The 26,687-nt window shown below is 40.7% G+C and overlaps 1 protein-coding gene across 1 annotated transcript in view; it reads right to left on the bottom strand.

The window, feature by feature from the left end:
* LOC140993797 (ubiquitin-conjugating enzyme E2 E2-like) overlaps positions 1-26,318 on the bottom strand; it is a 77,688-nt gene extending 51,370 nt beyond the window's left edge. Inside the window, exons 1-3 of the mRNA XM_073463340.1 lie at positions 26,196-26,318; positions 22,023-22,220; positions 14,411-14,461 (exon numbers count right to left, since the gene is read on the bottom strand). Coding sequence (XP_073319441.1) covers positions 14,411-14,461; positions 22,023-22,213 — 242 coding nt within the window. The 5' untranslated portion in view covers positions 22,214-22,220; positions 26,196-26,318. The remainder of the gene's footprint in view (positions 1-14,410; positions 14,462-22,022; positions 22,221-26,195) is intronic.
* Positions 26,319-26,687: the final 369 nt, after the last annotated feature.

Genomic DNA, 26,687 nt, shown 5'->3' with positions numbered 1-26,687 from the left:
GTCCTATGGTAACAGGATGCTAATCTGCTTTCTTAGACCAGCTGGTCCAGCGTATCATTAATTTATGACGATCCAGGTTAGCAACTTGAAGTAGAGTCGTGAATCTTCACTGGCCCCACGATTCGATTACGATTCAGCTGCTAACGATTCGAATACAAAGCGATTCTCGATGCATCGTGATGCATCTCCGTATATGGCATCCTCAATGATCTATATTCCTGTACATCGCTACTTTTTAATCATTTAAATTCCCCTTTTATTCAGAAAGTCTTTCCAATAATCAGACTATAGCAGTCTACAAAATAAAAGCTTCATCTTTTCAATACATAAACATTACAAAAACAAACCATTTATCTATCTGCAGTGCCTTACACGTTTTTTTGTAGTATATAGTACTTAAATTGTACAATAATACTGTTTTCACATAGCAGCTTTAAGATAAGACATTTATTGAATCTGCTGCACACACCTCTCTCAGAGTTGGACGTCAAAGTTGACAGCGCCTCCTCCTTCGTATTATTTATGGCTGCAGATGTTAGCTTCTGGTGAAAATGGCTAACATGATTAGTAATTGTTGTGAGGCAGAAGTCACACTCAGGGTGGGTCTCGTCCAGTTCATACTTCCCAGCAAGTTAATAAAATCCAACATGTGTCCCCAGATGCCCTATTGAAAAAATACTCAAAAAAGGTTTTTTAATCGCTCGCAGATGATCTCTGCCTCCCTCCGACATGCCTCCTACATAAGTAATGTTAGCCTAATGTCCACCCACAGTTCAAAGCACGGGAGCAACGTCGCAACGTACCTTTATTGTCAAGCTGAGGCTGGACAATCAACAATCAACATATGCTGCAGACTCTCGATTATGCTCTGTCTTTGCTTCGATGCAGAATGTTCCATGTCAGCATTGCGATGCATCTTGGAATCGAGAAATTTTCACACTTCTAACTTGAATAATTGAGTACTACTTACACTTTTATAAATGCCTTAGCTAACACTTCCAAAGCCTGGAAGTGACGCGGGTATATCAGGTATTATGGTACTTTCTTACGCTAGTTCCGAAATATCATTTCCCCAGTGACCTCCCGGGGAAACTCGTGGATTGTGCTTAATAAAATAAAAGGGGGAAATCAATTTGGCCAAATACATTAACTCATTCATTCAGGGAAAATACAATATACAGACAAAAGAAGAAAGCCAGACAGGCATAATCACCTTGTTCCTGGTGTAAAGCTAGTCAGAGCTGCATGCAGTGTGAAAATCAAAAAGGGATTCACAGTCAGCTGGTGAGAGAGCGGGGCTGGCTGACAATGAATAATTAGTATTTCCATAGTGGCGTCTCTCTGTAGGTGGGCTGCAGAAATCTTTAAGGTACCTCCTCTGTTTCCTCTCTGAAGCAGATGGGTACGTCTGTCTCTTGCAGTCACTCTCAGCTCAGCTTACCATTCTATTCATTTTTCTTCCTCAAACAAACTGAGCTTAAAACACAATGACTTCTTAGAAACCCCAAAATCCCCAAGGGATTCTCCCCATGTAGCAGGCATCACTGCACAAATCTGGAGTGATTTGACAGATCACGATATCTACAGCTTGTTCAAATCTTTTACAGAAGAACAAAGTGGCTCTAAGCAGCTGTGCACTGTAGTAAATGTTCCATTAGCTGTACACCCACATAATCCCTGATCGAGTCATTGAAATGAATGGTCCATTTGTGTGCAGACCTGATGTTTTTATCGGTCCAGATAATCTTACTTTAAGTGTTCTACAGCATTCTCAAAGCTTATGTACTGTACAAAACCACCAAGCGCCCAAAAGACTGTGTTTACACAGACCTGAATTACAGAAACTTTGGGATGCTTTACCAAATGTTAATTTAGATTCACATGGCAGGAACGAATTACTTTAAGTTGGTCATGTCTATCTCAGCTGTAAGAATAATCTTTAGACACTGGAAAAGCCAAGTAAGGCCTGGTTTCACAGACTGGCTAAAGCTGATGACAGACACAGCCTCCTTTGAAGATCTTATTGCAAGATTGAATGATGGTAGGGGTAAATTCTACCAGGTCCCACTTCCTACATTGTATTCAATTTCAACTGACTAGTGCCCCATAATGAAAGTATTATCATGCGAAATTCCCCCCACACTCCTTTTATTTTGTATTTTATTTTATTTTATTTAAGATGTATTATTTTATCTATTATTACTATTATTTTTATTTATTTATTTATTTATTTTATTGTGATGTAATCGTATTACTGGTTTTCTGTTTTTATTGCCCAGATGGCTGTGAAGTGCGTGTATATAGCGCAAAGTGTTAGTTGTTAATATGATGGGTATGTTATGTGTTTCTTGTGAAAAACAAAAATTAAAAAAAAACTCTGATTATAAGTTGGTAACGTCTTGCTTTTTATTTCAGAGATCATGCAAACGGTGTAGAGCAAAAACAATGTGAGTAGCACAGCTCACGCGCATGTCAAACGAGGCTGCAGCAGAGAGTGGTTCTCTGTAAAAATAATAATGAAAACGACCTGTAGACAGCCATATCGACAGAATACCAGCGTGTCACTACAGTTTCAATGTCTGCATCTGTAGAAAATGTCACAGACATGAAGAGAATACATACAACATGTGAATGACACTTTGTTTCCTGTGCACTCTTTTTCCTTCCCTCCCTCCCTCCCTCCCTCCATCTCTTTCTCCCTCCACTTTCTCGTTCCTTCAACAGGACTGAAGGAAAATCATGTCTTCATTTTTATTGATAATTATCAAAGGTTCCACGTAAAAGCATAGGGCAGGCAGCGCCGCAGCAGCAAAGTGGCCTGTGTGCACACTAGTGAACCGCAGCACTTTAGCAACGCAGCCGCCACGTACTACACAAGCAGGAAGTGTGTTCCACGGGTTAGTGGGTAAACAACAGAACTGGAACTCACAGTCACAAGTGTTAATTTTTTAACCCAGACATCACTGCATGGTATCCTGTTTGCTCTCTATTTAGATAATAACACAACACATAATATTGAGTCCCAATTTTCAAATTCAATACTACCTGTAACACAAATATTACAAATATCTCTTCATAAAAATGTTCAAGGCAGAATGAAAATGGACTCTCAAAACATTCTATCTTCACTGTGTTTGAGTGCTGCTACCCAACACAGTAAGATGGTGATGACTCACCAGTGGTCTCACTTCTGGTATGTAGACACTCCTGTCTTCATACTTTTGGCCATATAGTTTAAAGTTCCCATGAAACAGCAAGTGGAGTGCTAATTGCTTAGACCTAGTTACATGTTTTCTGTAAGAACAGACAGCTAAGAGGGGATTTACAGCAGCCCATAGCAATCCACCGACTTTGCCTGGCCCTGGACTGGCAGCTCCTCGTGAACACAGCGGGCAGTTTGAAGACAGGGAATACAGTGCCACGGTGGTTTTCTTGCCAGGTTTGTCTCCTGGCATCCCGGGGCTGAGTCAGCAAAAACAATCACTAGCTGCATGGCTACAAGCTAATTACCTAACAGCAGCTACACTTGCAGCAATTACCGGTTACTCTAGCTACAAAGCTTCCATTATCAGCCATCAGGAAACTCCATAAATTACGTGAGTACTGTGGCTCAGCTCTATCATTCTCTGAGGCTGCTTATGGCTTGGGGCCCAGAGGCATTTAGGGGAGGCTGCTAGTTAGCAGTGGTTAGCAGCTACTTTAGCAACAAGGTGTTATCTGTCCAGACTTGAGGCAAAGCAGCCAGAGGATATCAGAAAATATTTTCTCCATAAAATATCCACTTTCACCCAAATCAGTGAGTGAAGTTATGGTGTTGTGACATTGTACAGTAATTTCTAAGGTCTGGGACCCAGAAACAACCCACTCTGATGGCTTCCTTCTTTTTAAACATCCACAGCAATGTTATAAATACAAAGTGTTTATTGGACAAAATAATTTGGTGCAGAATGCGTCATCAACATTTTTTTTGTCATTTTCCAGGAAGTTACAAACTCTAAAATGCCATCAAAATACACACAAAACAACATTCCTGCCATTGTTGGGCCTGATAGCATTGTATATTGAGATATGGAGCAAGACACGTAATTTAAATCACTTAAACGTTGATTTTGACTTCATGGGAACCTTGAGCTGTGGAAGCTCAGCTGTTGAGGAGAAAAAAAGGTAATGACCAAATTACCACAGCATTGTTCAGGTGTCCAATATTTTTTCTTTGACAGGCTGACAGCAGCTATCAGTGTAGCATACAGCAAGTCAACTGTGTGGTTTCAAAGTACACAGCACTAACACCATGACAGCTCTCTAATATCACACATGCGACAGAGGATGACAAGCAGGTTGTGTCCTTGACAATAACAGTGAAGACATCTCCAGAGCTGTAACCTTGAGCTGGAACGAAAAAGACACCTCTGGTAAGACAGCCATGCTGTGGAAATATTTTCACCTATTTTAAGTCTGACATGTGCATCATAAACAAAGATGAGTGACAACAAAGATGAGTAACACAGTGACCTTGTTACATCATTTCAGACCGCGTTGTTTACACAAAACAGTCAATTGTGATTATAATCTACCCCCACAAGCCTTGAACTTCCATGGTAGATACATGGTGCTTCTCAGCAGTAAACCACAGCCTCGTCAGCACTATGAACCAAAAACACAGCATGCTGCAAAGTACCTAACACATACTGGTTTCTTATATAGCCTTTAGTAAATCAAAGTAATCATTTAATACAGATTTAAGTCTTAGAGGTGGTAATCACACCGTTCCTCCTCTCAGTGTGTGTTTGTGTATGAAACTAATGCAACTTTTAGAGTGAGCAGCGAGTTGCTGGCTGAACAGCTGGTGTGCCCACTAGCCGGCTGTTTCACTGCGGGACGCTTCCTGATAACAAACTGGACCTCCTCCCATTTATCTGACAAGACCACAGCCACAGTAGCTGGCTGGGATGCTGCAGGGCTGGACTGCAGACCTGAACTACCGGCCAGGCGACTTCCCAAGCCATGATTCGTCACCCAAACATTCCAGAGGAAAGGGACCGGACCACAGAGAAGACACTGTAGTTCTGACAAATCTCTGACAAATCATTGAGAGGCTAAATATTGACTGATCTTCATACTCTGTAATTTCATATACTACTGAACTTGGCACGACTGCTTTCTAATATTATGCGCTTTACAAAGAGTAGGCAGCTCTTTTCCATAGATATGCTGGCTTGGCTTGACTTGGTTTGATTGGCACATCATCCCAGTGCAGCAGGGAATTGCATCTCCATTAACTGATGAACTTGCCTTGAGCCAATGACTTTTAACTGGTGAATGCTCTTTACCATTGCACCCTACAATGGTTGTTGGTAGCCAGCTACTTATCAGCATGGATTTTCAGGCTATTGTTACAATTTGCTCAGTATCTCCTACATATTCCTTGGAAAATGGAGACAGGATGATGAAATGGATCTAGAAGAGAAAGAGGAAGCTTCCATTTGTCCCATAATGACGCCACCGCAACCTGCTGGGAAGAGGTCAGGTGCACTTTGACCCAACTCCAGAAATGGTCCGTCTTGGGTGTGGTTTGGTGCGACACAAATTGCTGCATTTTACTGGTAATTGAAACACAAATCAACACAACATGGTTTGACGCAAATGGAAATGCCATAGGGTTTTACTCATTTTCCACATTAAATGGAGTAATAAAGCTAAAAAGGTCTGTGAGACATAGGAATGGAACAATATTAGATGTTATCACGGATCGAGATAAAAATAAGTATATTGTGGTGAATTTCCGTCATCGTGATGATTATGAATATCCTCTCGTGTGACTTGAAAACGCTGTCTAACATGAAACCTACAGTCTTTTATTGATTCCCTGATTTATTTTTAATTAACACAAGGGGGAACACACATCTTTCCATCGCACATCGAACCCCTGCAAAATAAGTTAAAATCAGATGTCTGGAAATACTACGGATTCCAGACGAATAAACAGGGTGATAAGTATTTGTTTCTTCTGAAAGAACTGAGTTGCAAACTTTTACCAACTGGAGATGAAAAACACTCCAAAGGCAGATCGTGTTTGGTTTTGAGTGAAAACGAATTGAGATGCAGAGCTGCAGAAACATGTAATGGAACTGAACACTGCCGTTCGCCTCAGCTGTGCTGTGGACGCACGGAGGAGGGTGAGTGCAGAATCGACTCTGATCACAGCTGCTCAGAGAAGCTCGGCCCCATTTATAAGGCCTTTATCTGTACAGAACACCAGTAATCATGCTGCTGCGTGTGTGTGTTAGACAAGTCAAACATGATGGCGTGTCTGCCATTATGAAGTAGATGCGTCGTAATTATGCCATTTCATAAATCTTCTAAACAGTATATTTTTTCAACTGTACAAGTATACTGATGTATGAATGTCCCCACTTACAGTTAATAATTGATGTAAAGTTATTGTCTTCACAAAGAAAGAACACTGATCTGTTCCACACAAAGAGGTTCACCGATTTTAAAAGTGGAAAAGAAAGAACTGGTAATGGATTGGTACCTGGTTGAGACAGATGCCCTGATTTTGGGTACTGGTATTGCATCTGGTTGGAAAGGATAGTTTTGATTTGGAAATGTTTTTATGTAGGGATATATGTATGTTATTTATGGGGAAAAATAACGTTCACCATTCTCAACACATTTAAATACCTTCAGTTAGATGCTGATTTAAGGGGTTTTCTCAGTAGTGGCTTACAATGGCACTTAATCCACAAGGTCACTGTGACCAGATTCCAAAATCTTGGAAGCTGTTTGGTAGAAGACGCCTTACAGCCTTTGGATAAAACGTGTTTCCACTAGTTCATGTACACTTTGTTGGCTTTTGGATTTATCATGTCTGTAGTAAAAGCTCTGAATCTATTAGTTTATTATGGCTGGAAAGGGCTGACAGGCAGCAGAGCTCAGGAATCAATAACATCCTTCACTAATTTTGCTTCTGTCCAATACTGAGACACTACTGAGGGCAAAGAGAGGGGACTGTCAATCATCTTATTTATTTTACTAATATCTTTAAATGTTGTTTTGTGGCAGATTAGGACACTTGAGCAGACTTGAAATATGGGATGATACTGATATAGGAGTCCTATTCATGACTGATGTATTACAGTTCTCAGTACCGTAACAGCTGCTGAGAGACTGATGATTCTCACATAACATAGGAGAGTTATGGGAGAGATGTAAGAGACTCACTGCTGGGAACACTGTAGCTCAGCAACACCAATAAAACATCTTCTCTGCCTTTTACTAAAACTAAAGTTGACTGTCAAGGTCTCAATCCTGAGGAAAAAAGCAGGAACCTTGACTCAGAGTCAAACCACTTTCCGTTGGCCGGCCGGCCAGGACATCTCCAGGACTTTCCCATGTGCTGCAATGACCAGATGTGACTTTTGGACAATGAAAAGGATTTTTTTTCATACAAAAAAGGGATTCAACTTCAATATACTGCCCTTCACCACTGAACGGTTTGCATAGTAAATGCTTTAAATTATCATCCTCGACATAAAAGCATCCAACACAATAGGACAGAGCTCGTTTTTGGTATCCATAGAAAATAATGATTAAGTAAACTAAGAACATTTGTTTCCTCATCTTCACTGGAGTGTTATTATTTACTTTTAAAGTCATGCAATGGATCTCGTCCTTTGCTGCATCACTTTACATTAATGCTGACTGACGGTGGACTTGCATGTTTGTATTAACATCACTGAGGTCACTGGTCGGTGCTATGTTTCTTGCACATAAGGCCAGATTCACCTGTGACGGGGTCCTCAGGCAAAGCTTTGTTGGCATACCCCAACAGCCCCTCCTCCTCCACATGTGCATTACCCTGTAACATCCAGGTTCACATTCGTACACTACATGCTGTAGTTTACACAAGGCACTTTCATTAAATGCTCAGAGATCAAGAATACACCAAGTGCTTTCTCAGCAGCCTGGTTGGAACTGCACCATGCATGCACAGCAGGGCTTCCCCCAAGGAAAAGGTTTACCAGAGGTGGTAGACCACCCAGATTCTGACTCATCTTGCTCTTCAACACATAGTAGTAGTAGATGACTGTCTACACAACAGTTACACCTGGAAAGTTTGTAAATGTAATGCTAAGACTAAAAGATAGAGCTGATGCTAATACAGCAAAGTTAGTGTTACTTGCCATTAAATGTTGTAATTTTGATGCTGCTCCAGTTTCATACTGCTTTAAAAAAAAATAATCAAGTGCAATTGCAACAATTTGTGAACTAATCAATAACTCAGATTTTGATAATAAATCGACTGGCACTCAGTAAAGCGCATACCTCCGCCAAGGCCTAACAGTACACACCCGATAGCCCTGTATCACTCAATTTGAAACCACCTATAACTGCTTAACCATACTTTGAGCTCACCAGATCTAGGTGCAACAAATTGTCCTCACTCATAGATAGCAGCCACATGTGCCTGTTTTTTTCCCATCAAAATCCGTGCATTATTCCCTAGTCATTTCACAATGTAAAAAGAAAAAGAAAATCCTGGATCGGTCCATTTATCTAGAGCAGCACCAAAAGTTAATGGGATCTAATTCTGTGCCGAGACCCATCCTCCATCCAAGTTGCGTGGAAATCTGTTGTGTACTTTTGTCTAATCCTGCTGACCAACCAACCAACAGACATGGGTGAAAACCTAACCTCGTTGGCAGGTGTAATAATCATCACAATGTTTCCCCAGGTTTGTGGGGGACTTGGGTGCAAATATTTGGAAGTGGGTTTGAACGTTCTCCTGCAAGAAACTTTTTCAATAAAGAATGTGCAATTTTACATTATTTTGGACCATTATTGTATTGGTATACAAAAAGTTGGAAAAGCTCAAGCAGATAATAAATAAATAACACAAAAAGCTTAATGTAGCTTTAAATTTGCTAAAGAAGTCCACTAGGGACTAACTACAACCATTAGATCTGGGAAAAGTCATTCAGTTAGTTTTGATGCGCTTCACATTGATTTTACATTCATTCAGCTGTCATGGTGCCCAAAACTGCTTGGGTGCTGCACCTAAGCCTTATAATAGTGGGATTAGTTGCAGCCCTATTTCAATACATTTTATTGTGCAGCCCTAGTGATAACACAGGATGTTATGTTTGTCTCTGAAACAGCATTACGAGCATTTTAAGACACTTGCAGCCTACACTGACTCTTTAAGGAACTATGCTACACCGACAAAATGGTGGGAACACTTGGATACATACAGCCTTTGAAAGACCAACTTATTTCCATAGTCATTAGAGTTTGAATCATTAGCAGATAAAATTAGTTTAAAAAATAAACATCAGGGTTTTGTGAAACTGTCAGGGCAGAACCTGCTCCAAACTGAAGATGAATGGCTTTGCTGCACTGAGTTCAGTTATTTAGTGAAAGCTGAACACATCAGTCAAGCCCCATGGTGTAATATTGCAAAGTGTGTTTCTTTGGATAATGGTATGAAATATGGCAAGCATTAGTTTGAGGGCAAAAATACTCTTACTCAGTTCTAATCACTTGTTGAGTGACAAGTTCTGTCATTAATGTAATTATATGGAAATGTATAAAGAACGCTCATTTGCATCAACCTAACCTAACCAGACACGTTGTATTTTTTTGACAGCTGGATGGAGATCACCGAGCTGAGCTCAGCGTCTGTCATCCTCCTTTGAGTAAGTGAACCAGTGCCTCATGGCAGACAATGAAAGCCGACTTTTGTTTGATTCAATCATATCTACAACCTGATAGTCATGGGTGAATTTGCATTTCTCTCATTCAACCCTCTCTGCAGCGACACTTTCTTCTGCCTTATTGCTTTCATTTCACTGATAGATCTTCAGTGATATTCACTGGGAAGTTATTCCTCTGGAACACACAAAGTCCTGCCGGGATTAAGAAGGAAAGAGAGAGAAAGGGAGCGCGAGAGTGAGAGATTGTGGCCAATCCCCCCTTGGTATCCACACATTGTTTCCCCTCCGCCGATGGGGATTCTTATCAAAACGCTGCCAGGACTATCATGAAAGGATATGGTAATTATGGAAAACACACACACACACACACACACACACACACACACATGCACCCACACATGCACAGAGCCAGGAAGGCCGACCAAGCACCAGGCTAATATAATGTGTCTGGTGTGGGGGCTATTTACATACCCTTCCAGAGCGCTTGTCACATTCAATTAATTACTCTCTGGCAGGGTGACAAAGATGATTAAAATGAATGATGAAAAATATTTCCTTGCATGGCTCAAAAAAAATCTGCAAAGTCCTTTTAAAATCCAGCCAAATGATCTCTAAAACCAGGCGCGTCTTAGGAAAAGTTAAAGGTGTTTTTTTTCACTCCCAAGAGGGATTACAGTACCATTTCTTCTATTCGGGAAGGGAATGCAGAAAATGAGCCAGAGAGGATGTTTGTAGGAGTGGCTGTGATCATGAGCTGTGCTTTATTCTGGCGGCGGAAAAAAAGAGCTGAAGCCTGTGGGGTAATGAGCTGCATCACAGCGTCCGTTCATAACCCCTCACATCTGATGTCTTTCAGCAAACACAGCCTATTTAACACTGTCAGATCAATTAGTAGGTGAAGAAAGGGCTGGGGAAACGTGGAGCCTTTTGTTCAAACAGACACTGTGAGCGCGGAGGTACAGTACAGTTTAAGGGAATTTATCTCGGCAGAAGGTTTTAATGTTCACAATGCGATTGTGCTTCCCTTATCACACAAAAGAACAGGCTGAATCGGGATTGTTGCAGTAAAATGTGTAGGCTGAATCAAACACCAGGGATGTGACAGCCTTGTGGGGGAATCAGGAGCTGTTAGAGTGAGGCAAATACCCCAAGGGGCATATGAATACAGAAATCTACATTTCAAGTAGCGCCGCGCCTCCGCTGGCTCATATCTCTGTCTGATGCTGAAATAAGCTCGAGCAGCCTGAGCCTAATTTTTCACTTATGGCTGAGGACTACTGACTGCAGCCGAGCTCAATCCATTCGTCACAAGGGCTCTTTTCAGCGTGGACATTCTTCAAGGAAGCCTCCCTTTACACAAAAATGTCATTTTCTACAAAAACGTCTACCCATGAAATTTCTTTTCCCCCTCTGCTGTTTGGCCCTTTGTCAGGAAACATAATGGCTTGCTTCAGCCAGATTAGCCTTGTCTTTGAGATTGGAGGGCCGACAAACGGACTGCGATGCGCCGAGGAGATCTCTCCAACTGTGGCAGATAGTTCCTTCAAATGAACAGGTCATTTTCTGTCATTCCTTATCGGCTAAAAGACCTTTGCTTAGCATTTACGCTGCACGCGGCGTGGTTGAGGAATTGTTCTACTTCGAGAGGCTCAACCTCCTTTTGTGTGGCTGTCCACAGATACAAACTTTTCAAAGGAGAAATGGCTTTTTTCAAAATGTTACATCATAAGTTAACATAGTGAGCCATGTAACGTTTGTCAAAAATTACAATAGAAGAGAAAAAAAAAAATCACCTAATCGGAGTTAATAAACCATGCAAACAATGGATGAAGCGGAGATATTTATTCTTATAGTTTTAAATTGTTGCAATTACCCCGCATCCATTTCACACTGTCAAGGAGAATTCTATTGTTCATAGAATTAGATCACAATGGGAAAGAGGCAAGGCTGAACAGAAATCTGACTGGCTATTGATGGCTAATGACTGTTCTACCGGGTCCAATCAAAAACTCAAAATCAGGTCCAACATGATGCCAGCAGCCTGACAGACTGTTTTAACCAGACTGAATAATAACAAAAAGACAACTGAAAAATTGTTTTCAAGGAGGCTCCATGAAATTGTATTTCACAGTTAAACCGGTGGCCTTGATTCATCACCGCAGAGTGAGTTAAAAACAAATACTAACAGTGTGGATTGTCATTTAGGGTTGGTTCAGACCCGCTTGCTATGGTGTCAGTTTGGCCTTGGGTCTCTGCATTTGGACGTGTCATCTCAGGTTTGGGTAAGAAAGTCAGCGTCAGCAGGGATTCATTGTTCCAATCTCCCAGATTGGTACTGACATGATTCAGTAGATCAGGTATTGGTCAAACATGAGGGTTTATGTCCTACGTTTGAGCTAATTTCAATGCATTACACTACCTCTAAAACTCATCAATTCCTGTTTAACCAATAATGCATTTTAATTTGAAGGTACTGGGGGGCTTTTACTGTGAAATAAAAAGTGTCATTCCAGGTTAACTGGCATTACCAAAATCAACATGGTGATATACAGTAGTTTTTTTGTTTTGCATTCTTTGTTCAGAAGTTCTTTTGTGACATTGCATGTACAAAGTAATGTTTGTTAAAGAGAGCAACTCAGACAAGGTCTGTAGTTACATCTTTTTAATGATGACTTTTTAGAAAAGTGAATAAGTACATCTAGAGAAGCACTCATTGGATTGGCTTTTGCCTCCGATCATGACCTAATTGGGTGGACTGGGTAATGGCCAGATGTGACTGACTCATTAAGTATGGTTTGTTCGTAGACATCATTACATTCTTTCAGGGCTACTGACTCAGTTTTTAGTGCCACGCAAACCCTGGTACATAATATTACTTAATTCTTCAATGAACCAATATATACAGTATAATATGAAATATCATTATCAGATCTGTACTAAGTATGAGTTTAGATTAGGGATGCAACGATTATAGATTTTGTTGGTACAACAACACTATGGATGCATAAAATCATACGAAGATTTTTTGTTTAGAGGTTTGCTTCCCCATGGTATGTCTTTGTTAGCTTTTTTTTTTACCAGTTACTGCCTTATGAAACAGAAACAATTAGTAACTAAATAATAAAATACAATGTAATAAATAAAAATACACAAAATGTTAGGGCAAAGTGAAGTTTTAGAATGTTTTGCAGGGATCACAAGAAGTTTTAGTGAGCATGAAGTTATGAAACGTGCGTGAATTTATTAACAGTGCAGTGCTCCTTTTCCTGCTTTGTTGTCATAAGTTTACACTGCACTGAAAGTCCAACTCAACCGCTACACCGAAAAATAATGAACCATAATGTCCCTTTTTTGAGTGTGAGAACACTCAAGCATTTGGTGTAGCTGAGCCTTTACGGCATCCCTAGTTTTGATATCATATCATTGGGAGAGAAACTATGTTTTGTTAGTTAAGCCAGCTGGTTAGGGTTCATAAGGGAAACAAAGAAGAAAGACAGATCCATGCGCAGGTGATGTGATTAAATGAAGAGCTGCAGAAGTGTGTAATGAATCTAAATGAGGTCTTCTGCCTCAGCTGTTTTGTAGACACACAGAGGACAATGAGTACAGCACAGACTCTGATAATTGTTTATCACAGCAGCTCAGAGCAGTTTGTAAGGACTGTGCCCAACACCAGTAATCCTACAGCACAAGATACGCATGTTACGTTCTGTGTATTAGACAAGTTGAACATGATGGTGTGCAGGATATGGTAAAATATAACTGAAGTCTGTTTATCATTACATCACAATCTTATATTCAGAACAATACAAGTAAAAATAATACAAGCCTAAGTGTATTATGGTTTCCACTTATATGTTAGTAAAGTTAAAGACTCATGTAAACGAACAAGAGTGATTCTAATATGCTTCACACTGTGAGGATAATAGATTTTGAATTAAGAACACTGGGTTGATGTATCAGGAGTGGTATTAGAAAGGAAAACATCGGATCGGGGCATCTGTACTTTTGGGTTGGATAAAAATATCTGGAATCACCAAAGCCAGCTGTGTCAGTTGCACACATCAGTAAGTTTCTCAGCCCTACAGGAAATGCCTGGACGTCAGTGACTGGCTGCCTACACTGCTCACAGTTAGAAGCTGCAAGGTCACACCTTCACCTTCCCCTCGCCAGCTAACACTGCTCCAAAAAGTCACCAGTTTGAGAAAAACACTGAATGCTGACTCATTGAAAATCTCGCACACAATGAAAGCTCTTACTCAGATCTTGATTGGCAGGAGCGTAGGGCACCTCCGTCCCTCACCACGCTCTGGCTCGGGAGGAAAAATAAACCATGCAAACCAGTCGAGTGCCTTTCCCACCCGCAGGGAGTGTGAGCAAGCACAATACTGTTGCTACAGTGATCCTAATGGTAAACACTGCCAATCAGTTCAATCACACAGATATTCTCTCTTTTATTCTTCACACCGACTCTGATTCATGCCTCTGACTGCTTACAAGGTCCACTCACTGAGCTTCAGCCTGAGCAAACAGTGGTGCAAATACGCCACGATAATCTACCTATGCTATTCATGTGACTCACTGAGCTGGCACAACCATTCACACAGGCTCATACACACTCACACACACACAAAAGTGCCTCAGGTGTCAGAGCAAATAGCCCTTTTAAAAACACACAATCAACAGGCTCCTACCTGCAATTTGGCGGCGGGTCCAAGGTTATCTCTGCAAGCTCTTTCTGGATTCTGAAACGAGAGGAAGATCTGTGTTATAATCACGCTCTCAAACACACACACACACATACACACACACAAAACACAGACAGTTATATAAATCCTGCCTGTAAAATCAATCAGTAAGTGTACACAGTGAATACCTCATTGATTTTCTAATGAGTTCCTGAGCGCTGTGACTGGATACAGGAATAAGTGCTGTCACACAAGATAAACACAGAGAGTCATGGCTGAATATTTGGCATTTTTTTAAACCACATTAATTGATATTGATGGCAAAAAGGGCATGTCGGATAAAGGAATCATATCTGACCCATCTGCGTTAATTAATTTAGCTGCTGATCATGGCCTGATCGTCCTGTCTCAACCCTCACCCTTTCAGAAAGCTGCTGGGAGCATTTCCACAGCGGGAACATCAAAAAGGGTTTAATGAATAGACTGTAGAGAGGTCAAATTTCTCCCTGGTTAAGTATTCGTTACATAACTATGCCAGTCATTTTCCTGCAAGGACCGGGTAGACTGGTGTTACTTTACAATCACTCAGTCAGCTATAAATGCAGCTGTTATTCTCTCCATGCAGACAGTGCCATCTCTGCCTCACTCACAGACTTTTGATGCTCATGATGGAGAGACTTAAAAATGTTTCAGCCCAGTTGTTTTTTTTTTTTAAACCACAGTTCTCACGGCTCCAGACTAATTTTTTCCACAAGTCACCCTTTTTGCTCCAGCACCAGCACACAAAGTAGGAACACTGCTACTACATGTACATGTAACCCAACACATTGATATTTTTTCCATATAAAGTGTATTACTGAAAAAGGTTTTGGTAAAAAAATTAAAAATAGATAATTCACATAACTAACAATGTTCTGTGTTATTTTAAATGAAAAAGTCACAAAGAGAAATTCATTTTTATGAGTGGCCGCAGCACCTCCTAAAACCAAATATTATTAAAAAATAACGATTACATGAAAGTTTTAATTGTCCTGTTTGTTTGTTTATTGGTTTGTCAGCAGCATTACAAAAAAACGACTGAACAGATTTCCACAAATCCTGGATGGAGGATGGGTCTAGGCCCAGAATAGACTCCATTAACTTTTGGCGCAGTTCCAGACAGAACGGACGGATCCAGGAATTTATTCTCACTTTCACTGACATGGCATTATTTTTTACATTTTCAGTAATTTTTCAGGGAATAATGCATGGATCTGGAAAATTATCAGGTGTATTAGGGTGGCTTGTATCTAGTGAGTACAAAAGGGGACTGTTGGGCCCTGATGGAGGTATGTGTTCTACTGAGTGCCATTCTAGTTATCATATGTATTAGTCCATTATTAGATTTTCAAGTGTTCCACTGCCCAAATTTTTATATGGTAATCTGGTCGTGGGTCACCTCTGGCCTGCATCCAGGCACCGTCTCACTCACTCTTCTTCTCCTTCGGGGGGCAGATCGGGTCTTAAGGGTAGATAACCATATATGAATTGGTGAAGTGGATCAGATGATTGATCGCCAAATGTTTTGTTTACTTTTGTACATTTTTTTGTTTTTACCAGTTCTCTTACCAGTGGAATGATTTAAAAATACAAAAACCCATGGGTCATATTTGCAATTTGCACCGGTGGTCCTAGTTAGAAAATGTAGTCACACTGTCTTCAAATATAGTCGCACAATGTGGCTAAATGGTTGCAGTCTGGAGCCCTGGTGCTGATGTATCCATCATTCTTCCAGCTTGTCTGTAGACAGTCAGTCAAAGTGGCTCCATAACGTAAAATATTTATTTTCTTCTTGGTTTGTTTATGTGCTTTTCCTGATGGGTTTGGATTTTCTGTTTCAGTTGCAGTTTGGCTGAAAACTACAACAAAAAGCATTGTACATGTGAGAACTCCCTCTGTGGAGATTCAGATTCCATTATAGTAAGTATAGATGAATCTGGTAGTTGATTTATGTGTTGCTCTCTTAAGTGCCGCCACCATTACTGCCGTGGCAGAGATGTTTGCCTTAATCACAGGCAGCAGTCGCCCTCCGACTGATGAAAGTAGTCTGTGTGAATGTGGAAGTTATTCAGTCTCAACGCACTAGTCTGAAATTAGTTATGACACAGGCTTTAGAAAAAATAACATTAACATACTGCTTCTGTCCGACCTCTGAAAGTGCTGTGTGGAGGAGCTAATCAAACCCAGCAGGATTTACTTGCTAGCTTAGATTTAACTCAAACTCTGTGCTTTCTTGCATTATAATCAGAAGAATTACATCCTTTAATAAATATCTGAAACACCTTACAGTGTATAAGTGGAATGTCAGCCAGCTAATGTAGTATCAAGCTAGCAGGAGATCAGAGGGGAGTCAGCTCAACATCAGCCCCATGTGGGCCAAAATAATCCCCATGTAGGCATAAATCACTCTGTATTTAGCAACCCCTCCATTGTTGGCATGCTGCTCAGAATGCAATAAAACATTAGAGTTAAGTAAAGTGTATTTCATGGAGCAGAGGCTTGTGGCACGTCATGACTATGTGAATGAATGAATGAATGAATGAATCATTTTGGGCTGATATCATTCAGACAGATTATCTAATAACAAACCAAACATTCCGGCACATCAACCCACCATTATCTAGTAGCACAATACATCAACATCTCAGCAGAGTCTTCAGTCTAAAAAAGAGGAATTTATCTATCATATGTTACCGTATTCCTCCGGTCCCATGCTTTGAAGACATATTCAGACAATGCAAATGCATTACCAAAGAGTTATTCAATTACAGCTCTAACCTCAATACCTAACAGATCTAAATCAGGAACATAAACTCGTTTAAACAATATTTGTTGAAAATCATGATATAAAGGACAGTATTAATCTCATTCTCCACCTCATTTAGCTCACAATATTCTCAGACTCTTTCATCTTCAGGCACACCTATATCTTCCTGTTTCAACATGCATTGGTAATCTGCCACATCTTAACTGTGCACATGGAGGTCTCTGACTATTAGGCTAATTATATTTAACGTATTTTTCACATCTGTACTCCCTCTTACATAAACAATAAGTTGTCAGTTTTGGCCTGCTTCAGACTTCCTCAGACCATTATTGTGAGCATTTAGCCCAAACTTGCTTTTTAACTCTTCCAACTCCACATTTACTTTTTGGAGGTACTTTTCTTCCAATCTACACTCTGATAAATCAAATACATCACTTGCCCACACACCTTAAACAGACAAATCACAATACAATATTTTACTGGCTACCCTATTGGTTGGTAAACTCAGCAGCCTGTTCCACAGGCTCACCATGCTGAGCTTCCAGCTGACTTCATGAGTCTCATCCTGTATCTCTGTTAAATGCCAGATCAGGCGCATATTTATGAAGTCCCAAAAGCAATCCAATTGCTTGATTGAGAACACATTTGTTTTTCTGAAATCTTTTAAAACCCCATATTCCTGACACATAATCTAAAATAGGGTAAGAACATGTTTGGTACAGATTGGAATATGTAGAATAACCCATATCTCTTAGTATTTTAGTTTTGCCTGTTATACCTCCCAGTGCTCTTCTTGCAGAGTCTGCTAAAACTGATGCACCATGTACACAAGACATGCCCTGGATGAGTGTGCGGTATGAGTTGAGTAGTCTAACAGCCTGAGGAATGCAGCTGCTCTGTAGTCTCGTGGTACGGCAGTGGATAATTCTTCATCTTTTTCCACGTGGTAGCAGGGTGAACATACTGTGGCTGGGGCGGGTGTTGTCGTTTAGGCTCTGGACCCTCACTTTGGGCTCTGTGCATGCATCTCACCTCACCAATATCACCGATGCTCTGTAGATGGATATCAGTGATGCTCTGGGCGGTTTTAATCACCCCAACATAGCCTTCCTGTCCTGGGCCGTGCATGAACCACCCCAGTTTGCTGTGTTTCCAGTTAGGATGCTTTCTATTGCTCCTCTGTAAAAGTTCACGAGAACTTGACACGTACATTTTGTCTCCTTAAGCTTCCTTAATAAATACAGTAATTTCTGAGTTGCATCTTGTTTTTTTTAAATGCTTCCCAGTCATAGCTCTTCAAATGTTCAGGGGTGCCGTAAAAACAAAAAAACAACATAATTGACTGCTCTTATTGATCATGATGTCTGTTCACTCAGCTGTTTGTTAGCTGGGACATCAAAATTATTTGCTTTTGCAAGAGAGAGAGAAGAAAGACAAGCAGTCGGTGCTGACATGAAACATTGTTTCAGCATCAACATGGCAATGAACAGATGTGCAACAGTCACAATGCAAAGCAGTGTGAGGCTATCGTACATTACAGCTCTTTTGATGCTTGAGAGAAGCGTCCTCTGACAAACGTGAGCAGAATATATACATATAGAACAGAACAGAATATAACAGAATGGAAGAGTGATGTTGGAATTATGGATAACGACACGTTTACTTATCTTTAAAGAAAACAGTCAAGTTTCTGTCAAGTTTAATTATCCAAGCTCAAGTTTCGAATGTAAAAACAGGGAGAAGTAAAAACGTTGAGTCATTACATTTTTGAACGGTGCTCGAGTCGCAGGGACGTGGTAAAATCAGTTTGTGAAAAACTGATGAAATGTAACCTTTAGGATTTGTGCACACGGGCACAAGTTTTCCAATTTAAACTCTCACTGTCACAAAGAAAGGGTCAAGTCGTGCCCATGCACATAACCCTGTAGATTAAATTTTGTCTCTATTTCACAAACAGCCTTGATACTGCTTTTGAATGTCAGTACCATTACAACTCTTCATCATAAAAGAACTCCTGGAATGTGTACATCACAGGATGATGATACATAACAGGGAAAGAGTATCCAAGAGGGGATTTTTCTTTAAAGTTTCCTCAGCGGGGAAATGACTGTACACGACTCACTTGGGGAAAGAGGGAGAAAAAAAAGACATATATTTGCAAAGGAGCCTGTAATACAATCTCCACGGTTATGGAGTCATTCTCAGCTTGAGTGCGTGCTGTGTAATTTTATCTGCAGTATTTCCTGAGGTGGCACATTTTGACGGCTGAAGCAGGGGACCTGTTAGGGAGAGTGGTGCAAAGAACAAGGCCAGGGGAAAGCACTGGTTCGAATGTGAACTCCTTTAACGAAATACTTGCTTTCTCTAATGTTCCACAGCTCATTGCGACAGAACGAGCACTAAGCCATTACATTCCGCATGCCTCAACAAATGCAAATAAGTCAATATCATCTGAGCATAGTTTTTATGATGGAAAACAACAGCACTGGCTTGTGTGTGGAGGAGTTGATGATTTATAGCAAGAAGTAGCACTGAGAAGCGACTAAATAACTGTGTGCCTGTCAACCTCCCTATAAAGTGGTAACCCTCTAGGTCCTTATTTTTTATGTTGTAGCCTTATCTGGTGATAAGAAGTCATTGCTGCATTTATTTCTAACTGTCTGCTGTACCTGACATCTGAAACATACAGACTATCGCTTCCTTTGTGCCGCAAGAGTTCATTCCCAGGATGTACCTGGGGCAGAATATTTACAAGAGCAGATGCAGAGGCTTTTAATTACAGAAGTCATAAAGAATAAGTCATGACACTGATAGACAGTAGTTAGACGAATGTGGTTTAGATTCAGTGAAGACAGTGAGATACTGTCATTTTAAAATCCAACAATCTGTCTTTCACATCCACTTCATCTTGTGATTGGCCAGCTACGTGTAGGTTGAGACAGGAGCCAGGGTTGAGTTAACTCTCTCTAGCTCACTTCTTTCATTCTTTACACAACTATCTCTGTTACTTTTCATGTTAACCATTGATTGCAACACAATGTCTTCCAGTCTTAAAATGAGCACCATTATCTCCACATTTAAACAATATTGAGAACTAAAGGTATAGTCAAAACACTTCAGACCTCTGATTGGTCAGTCAGAACAACCAGAGTTGCCTCGTCGTCTGCACTCTGATGTAATATTTCACAAACACTAATGTGTTTCATTAACACACACTCGCTATGCAAACAGCTTGTGTGCGTAGCGAGTGTGTGGTTTGGAAAGATTAAGAGAGCGGCAGAAAAAAGACTGAACTGCAGTTAAATTGCAGTGGAGCAGAGGAAAAAAAGGTTAGCAGTTTGTATATGTTGTCAATCTGACAGTAATGTACATAATGGTCACAGAGTGTCAGTTAATAAATTCAGCAGCTTCTCAAGAGTTAAAAAGTTCCCCAACAGCTGAAAAAGAGAAAGGGGTTACCCCCGAAGCCCCTGCAACAGCCCCCGCCTACACAGGACTACCATGTGCTGTGAAACAGATCTGTGGTTTAGGTACATTATTCACAGGTTATGTACAGGTTCAAAGCCACTATACCAAAAGCACTTTGGTTGAAACCAGGTTTGACAGTACTGGTGGTCATGCTGCTTTGGTGGCAAGTAGAATTATGGTTTTATTTTGGCTGCTTTGCTTCTAACAGACTTGTTCATCATTGGCACTGGAGCTGCCAGAAAGTGGCACAGTGTAGAGGACAACAACGTCTCTCTCAACTGATCTGGTATCAGCATCAACACACCATCTGAACTGGCTTTGCCACTTGGCAAGCTTATTCCCCAATCAGATAACAACTGCTGTTTCTCTGTGCCATCACCCTATGATATCCAATGCCAACCTGCCATGAACTTGTTATAAACTAAATCAGTACAGAGTTACATTAGGGAACTGGGCTAAACCGCCAGGGGTGCATTTAAAATGAAAACATCTGGCACTGGTTTGCAACCTCTTTCTGGCAAAATTCTGCATTTAATCCCAGCGGTGCACATCAGCAGCAGCAGTAGCCTTTAACATCTGATCAGTGATTCAGTATGTTGGTGGTAAGAACCACAAAGAGCAGAGGTGTAAACACAACTGGCTTCCAAATTGCTATCAACACATAATAGAGCACAATTAAGTATAATTATAACTTTTAAGCCTTTAAAAGATGACACAAAACTGTGTTTATGTGCTTACGCGTAGTAACTTGTATTAACACTCGACAACAAGAAACAAAGAATGAACAATTTGTTGTTTTGATTAAATAGCATAGGTGTCTGGAGGGGCCTCGGATGCACAGGAAGTGCGGAAGTGATGCTTCAATGTCCCGTAGTTTGTTTGGGAATATTGAAAACATGTCAGCAGCGGAGTGGACAAAGAAATTAATGTCACGCACAAAAGAAATCAAAGCTCATTATCGCACTAATTAATGACTATTTCATTAGTGATGTGTCTTGTTCTGTCCAACCAACAGTCAAAAACACAAAAGTAATCAAGGCAGCATATCCTCACAGAGAATCTTGGTGGCTTGAGTAATGTCTTACACAGCTTATCAAAACTGAATTGTTAATTTTCTGTTGATCAACTAACAATTAATTAACTAATAGTTTTAGCAACAAAATGACAGCTTAGCACTGTTTTGATTGACAGTGACAGTGATCACTGGAAAAACTGGGAACAAAACATAGCAGTCAACACCAAAGATGGAGTGAAGTGATGAATAACAACTTGAACAGCTCAACAGTGTGGGAACACACCCAGCAGAGGAAACAAAGTAAAGCAGAGTTAGTGCAGCAGATCTACCTCTTGGCGCTGGTGGAGAGCTTGGCAGCGGTCTTGCTGGAGATTTTGGCCTCCTTCTTCTTAGGCTGGGTCTGGTCCCGCTGCTCGGGGCCTGGCTGCTCCGGTGGAGCTGCCTCCCTCTGCTCGGCATCAGAGCTTCCCCCACTGGTGTTGGGGCTATCGTCCGGCCTCGGCTGCACCTCACTGGACATGCTGACACTGCACACACACCCGAAAACACACACACAGTTAGGCTCGAGGGATTATTTGAAATGTATTTTCAATTAGCATACGATTTTGGCGTCTTATTAATTATGAAAACAAGGTATTTGAGATAAAAAAGTTCCAAAAATGAAGGATATTTATCCTCTTAAATAATAATGATCTCAAGATTGACCAAAATAATAATGATTATGATTTTTACAATAATCGAGCAGCCTTTTGCAAAAGACAAAGACACTCATCTCAAGGTTTTTCTGCATCTTTACTGCTGGGTGCTTCATCTGTGGACTGATGTCTACAATTCCATTATAGATTCATCGATTAATAGTGTTTTTCCTGATTAATTGATGAATGACTTTGAAGCCAACACAGACGCATTAAATATTCTATGGATAAAATTATAAAACAACATCACCTTGGAAACTGAGCAAACTCATTTAGCTGATAAGGATGATGGTTGAAAGGCCCAGAAAAAGCTCATAGGCAGACCTTGAGCTGGATTGTTTGTTGGTCAAGAATGAACTTTCATCCTCAATTTATGAACAGTTTTGTGTATATGTCAGAAAATAGTGAAATGTCTGTGTGCTACAACAACAATGAATCCCCCCCACCCATATCCAAATATCGTGATAGACTATATTATCCTCCTACTGCAAAGACGACTCATCCAAATCCCTTGGCTCGCCATTTTCTCCCACTTCAAACCTGAAATATTGCAAAATTGGTGGGCTGTAATTCTTTATAGAAACTAAGTCCATGTCTACCAGAAAATGCTATAACTGCTGTTTGATAAACAATACTGTGAAAAATATTGCAAATGATAGCAAATACTGCAATATTCTATGATATCCAATATCGGCCCAAGACTAGCTGAAGTGTCCTTGGGCAAGAGACTGAACTCCAAATTGGCTGTTGTTGGGGCTTTGCCATATAGCTCCTGATGAACAGATTAACACCTTGCATGACATGATATGAATGTGGAAGGGTGAAGTAGTCAATACACCAGAAGGGCACTATATAAATCCAAGTCCTTTAGCCATTTGTGTCTTTGTCATTTAGATAGTGTTGAGGTTTTCCATGAATGAAGAAAAAGCGTTCGTTAAATGAAATCATTGTTTGATCTTTTAAACATCAGAACATAATGAAAAGCAGCAAATTCTCCCATTTGAGAAAATGGAACCATTAAGTTGAAGATAAATTAATACTATGTTTATGAGACTGCCCAAGGCTACAGTGATTCTGAGGCAGGCTATTGAATGTACAAGCCCTGTAATGGGTAAAGAAGCTGACTCTGCAGGGATAACTGGGGACGATAACTGCACTGTTCTGGAAGAACACAGACATACATTGTGCAGGGATGTGAACAAAGGAACTGACTGCTTTACAGAGACTGACTTACATTGTTAAAGGAAAGACAAGAAATTCACCAGTCTATGGAGCCATGATACTAAAGTATTAGAAAGAATCATTTTCAAATTAACTTAAAGTTATACACACTACACTGTTTTTTTTTAAAACACATTTTTTCCCTTTTGGGAGAGGGACTGTGTTAGTGTACACATATAAATGAAGTATTATATATTTTTTCTTCTTTCAGAAAAGATGTCCAAAAGGTGTCCTTTAAACCAATTAATTGAATGGGCAAGTATGTGTGTTTTCTCAGGGTGTTTCAATCACTAAATGACTCATTTTGGTGGTTCTTTGATTGGATGATTCACTCAGCATCTACTGTACATATATAAATTTATATATAGATATAGATATATATGTCTGTGGTAATACTTGTTTCACTTTCACTTTTACTGTTTCACACAACTGGAAAAGGCTACCTTACCTAACGGCAACCTAAGCACCAAAAATGTTGAAAACATAGCATACACTTATACGCTATACATACATACATACATATACATATATATATATATATATATATATATATATATATATATACATGCTGCTGGTGTGGTTTCAACAGTACAAGGCCCTGCTGCCTGCCGGCGCTGCGAGATGATGGGTGAGCCATTGTTCGACAAGTGTTGGTATTTGATGATCTGGGAATGAGACTAGGCCCTGTGATCAACTGGCAACCTATGTGTACCCCGCCACTCACCCAATTTTTTGCTGGGATTGGCTCCAGCTCCCCACAACCCTGCAAAGGATAATGGATGGATGGATAGGAGGTGACTCTACAATCAGCTGTCTTTCTCCAGAAAGCTACATAGTGTTGCTTTAAGAAGCTGGAAACAGAGAATTTTTTGTATTTTTTTTTTTTTTATGATTTAAAACTGATAAATTGCTTAACAAAATAGCTGGCAATTAGTAGTCAACAAATAATCGTTTAATGGTTGCAGCTCTATTGGGTATCTCCCTGCAGAGATATATTCAGAGCCACAGAGGCAGAAAGTTAAATAAAGACCTCAGATCAGATCTTTACTGCTCATCCTCAGAATCTGCCAAGTTGAACGTCTGCTGGTAACAAGCATCCAGTCTCAATACTAAAAGACACCTACAAGGTCATGTTCACTAAATCCAATTCCTCTGTCACTGTGCGTGTGTGTGAGTGCGTGTGTGTCGAACTCAAGGTGAATGCCTCTATTTACATTCCCTGCTTCGGTATGAAAAATGTATGATACAGATGAATGAGTGTGAGGGCATTTTTTGCTGCACACAGCTGAGCTGAAATGAATATCAAATTGGACAGAAGTAAGGACAGATTGTTCAATAAACATGACAGCGGCTTTGGCAAGCTTACTCGGCTTTTGACATTTGACAAACAGCCACTGCACGCAGGCTATCTGACGCAATTAACTGCATTTGGTGGTGAGCTGATATGGGAGATAATTGGGGGATTATATGGGTTAGGGTGATAGGGGGCATCATTTCAAAAGGTTATAACACGTACATGCTCTGGTGAATGGAATCCTCTGAGGGTAAGCTGTTATTATTATGATGTGAATATCAAAAGGATGTGCAACCAGTTGTCAGGGGAGGGTGAACACAGTGAAAGTAAAACTTGCAGGCAGAGCAGTATATATACTGCTCTTGCCACAAGAGTCAGGGCAGATGTTTATTTTCCCTTCAGGTGTATAACTGTCACAACATCCTCAACCATTACTATGAGCATAGGTGAAGCTTTGCAAACTGAGCAGGCCTATAGAGAATCACACCTCAGAGAGAACCCACAGTCCCAATACATGCCCTCCCCTGATGTGTGTGTCCGTGTGTGTAATATATCCATTTCACTTTTGACAGACAGACATTTGGCAGCTAGGTAAATACTCGTCGAAAATGACCTTTACTGACCTCACGTATAATGTATTAAACAAACCAGCTCTTAAAGAGCACTATTTTAACTTCAACATTTAGTTTTTTTTCACCTTCGTGCACAATACTTCCAGTGGTAAAGGTTGTGGGACTATCTTACTAGCTATTAAGTTACAGAAGTTTCCATTTTACTGGACTTATGAGCTGTTTGGTGCAGTGGGTGTACGCCGAATGAAACAGTGGCTGTTGAGGATTTTAAAAGGTGCTTAACAGCATCCAGGTGAAGTATGTGTACACGGCTGAAGAGGAGGAGGTTTAAAATGGCTAATATTCTGGACGGGTTATCGGGGAGACGCTCTCGCTATTCAGCACCGTACAGAGGAGGCACGTATCGGGCATGTTCAGGAGCCCCCCGAGCACTCACCGCCCCGGTCCCCCCCGTGCTCAACATGAAGACAGCCTCGGTACGACACATCTTGATGTAGATAGGACGACATGGAGCCCAACGGCACACTTGTCCGACCCAGTATCGTAGCTTGCACTGACCACTGCCTAATCTGCTCCAGCACAAAAGACAGAATGGATGCCCCCCTCTCTCTTCCCCCAGCCACCTCCACCGCCCCCTCCCTCCCTCCCTCCAGAAGATAACGTAATAAACCTTTGTTCAATTCGTAGAGTTGATTTTTCAGAGGAGCACCGGCGACTCACCTTGATAAGCAGGCTGGACGCACGGCGGCAGGAGAGATATGTTATAATGTCCACTGTATATTCCGTATTCTGTGGCGCTGCTTGTCCGCTGCTTCCCGTTCGTTGCTTTGACTGACTGACTGCTGGAGAATGTGCCAAACCGAGGCCGTCAAGAGGCGGCTGGAGGTACACGCGTCGTTTCCGGTGTTAGCTGACAAAATAAAAGCCTAAACGAGCGCGTTCCCGCTTCGCGAGTGAGGTGACACATTACAAATAAAGACAGACTACACAAGAGGAAACTATAGGAATTTAATCTACGACAGGCTGCAGTGTTTTAATCTCACGTCTACCTCACTAGACTCTTATTTGCTATTTGCTCAATGGAAAACTCAGGTATATGGTGAAAGTACATTCATGTCTGCCCATCCAATAACCTATCTATGCCATTTTATTCATAATGTAGATTATATAGCTTTTGAATGACATTTTCACATTTGAATTTGTTATCTCATT

The sequence above is a fragment of the Pagrus major genome, chromosome 3 (assembly GCF_040436345.1).
Source record: "Pagrus major chromosome 3, Pma_NU_1.0".
Classification (NCBI taxonomy): domain Eukaryota; kingdom Metazoa; phylum Chordata; class Actinopteri; order Spariformes; family Sparidae; genus Pagrus; species Pagrus major.
The sequence above is the reverse complement of the archived record's forward strand: the minus strand, read 5'-3'. Positions and strand labels throughout refer to the sequence as shown.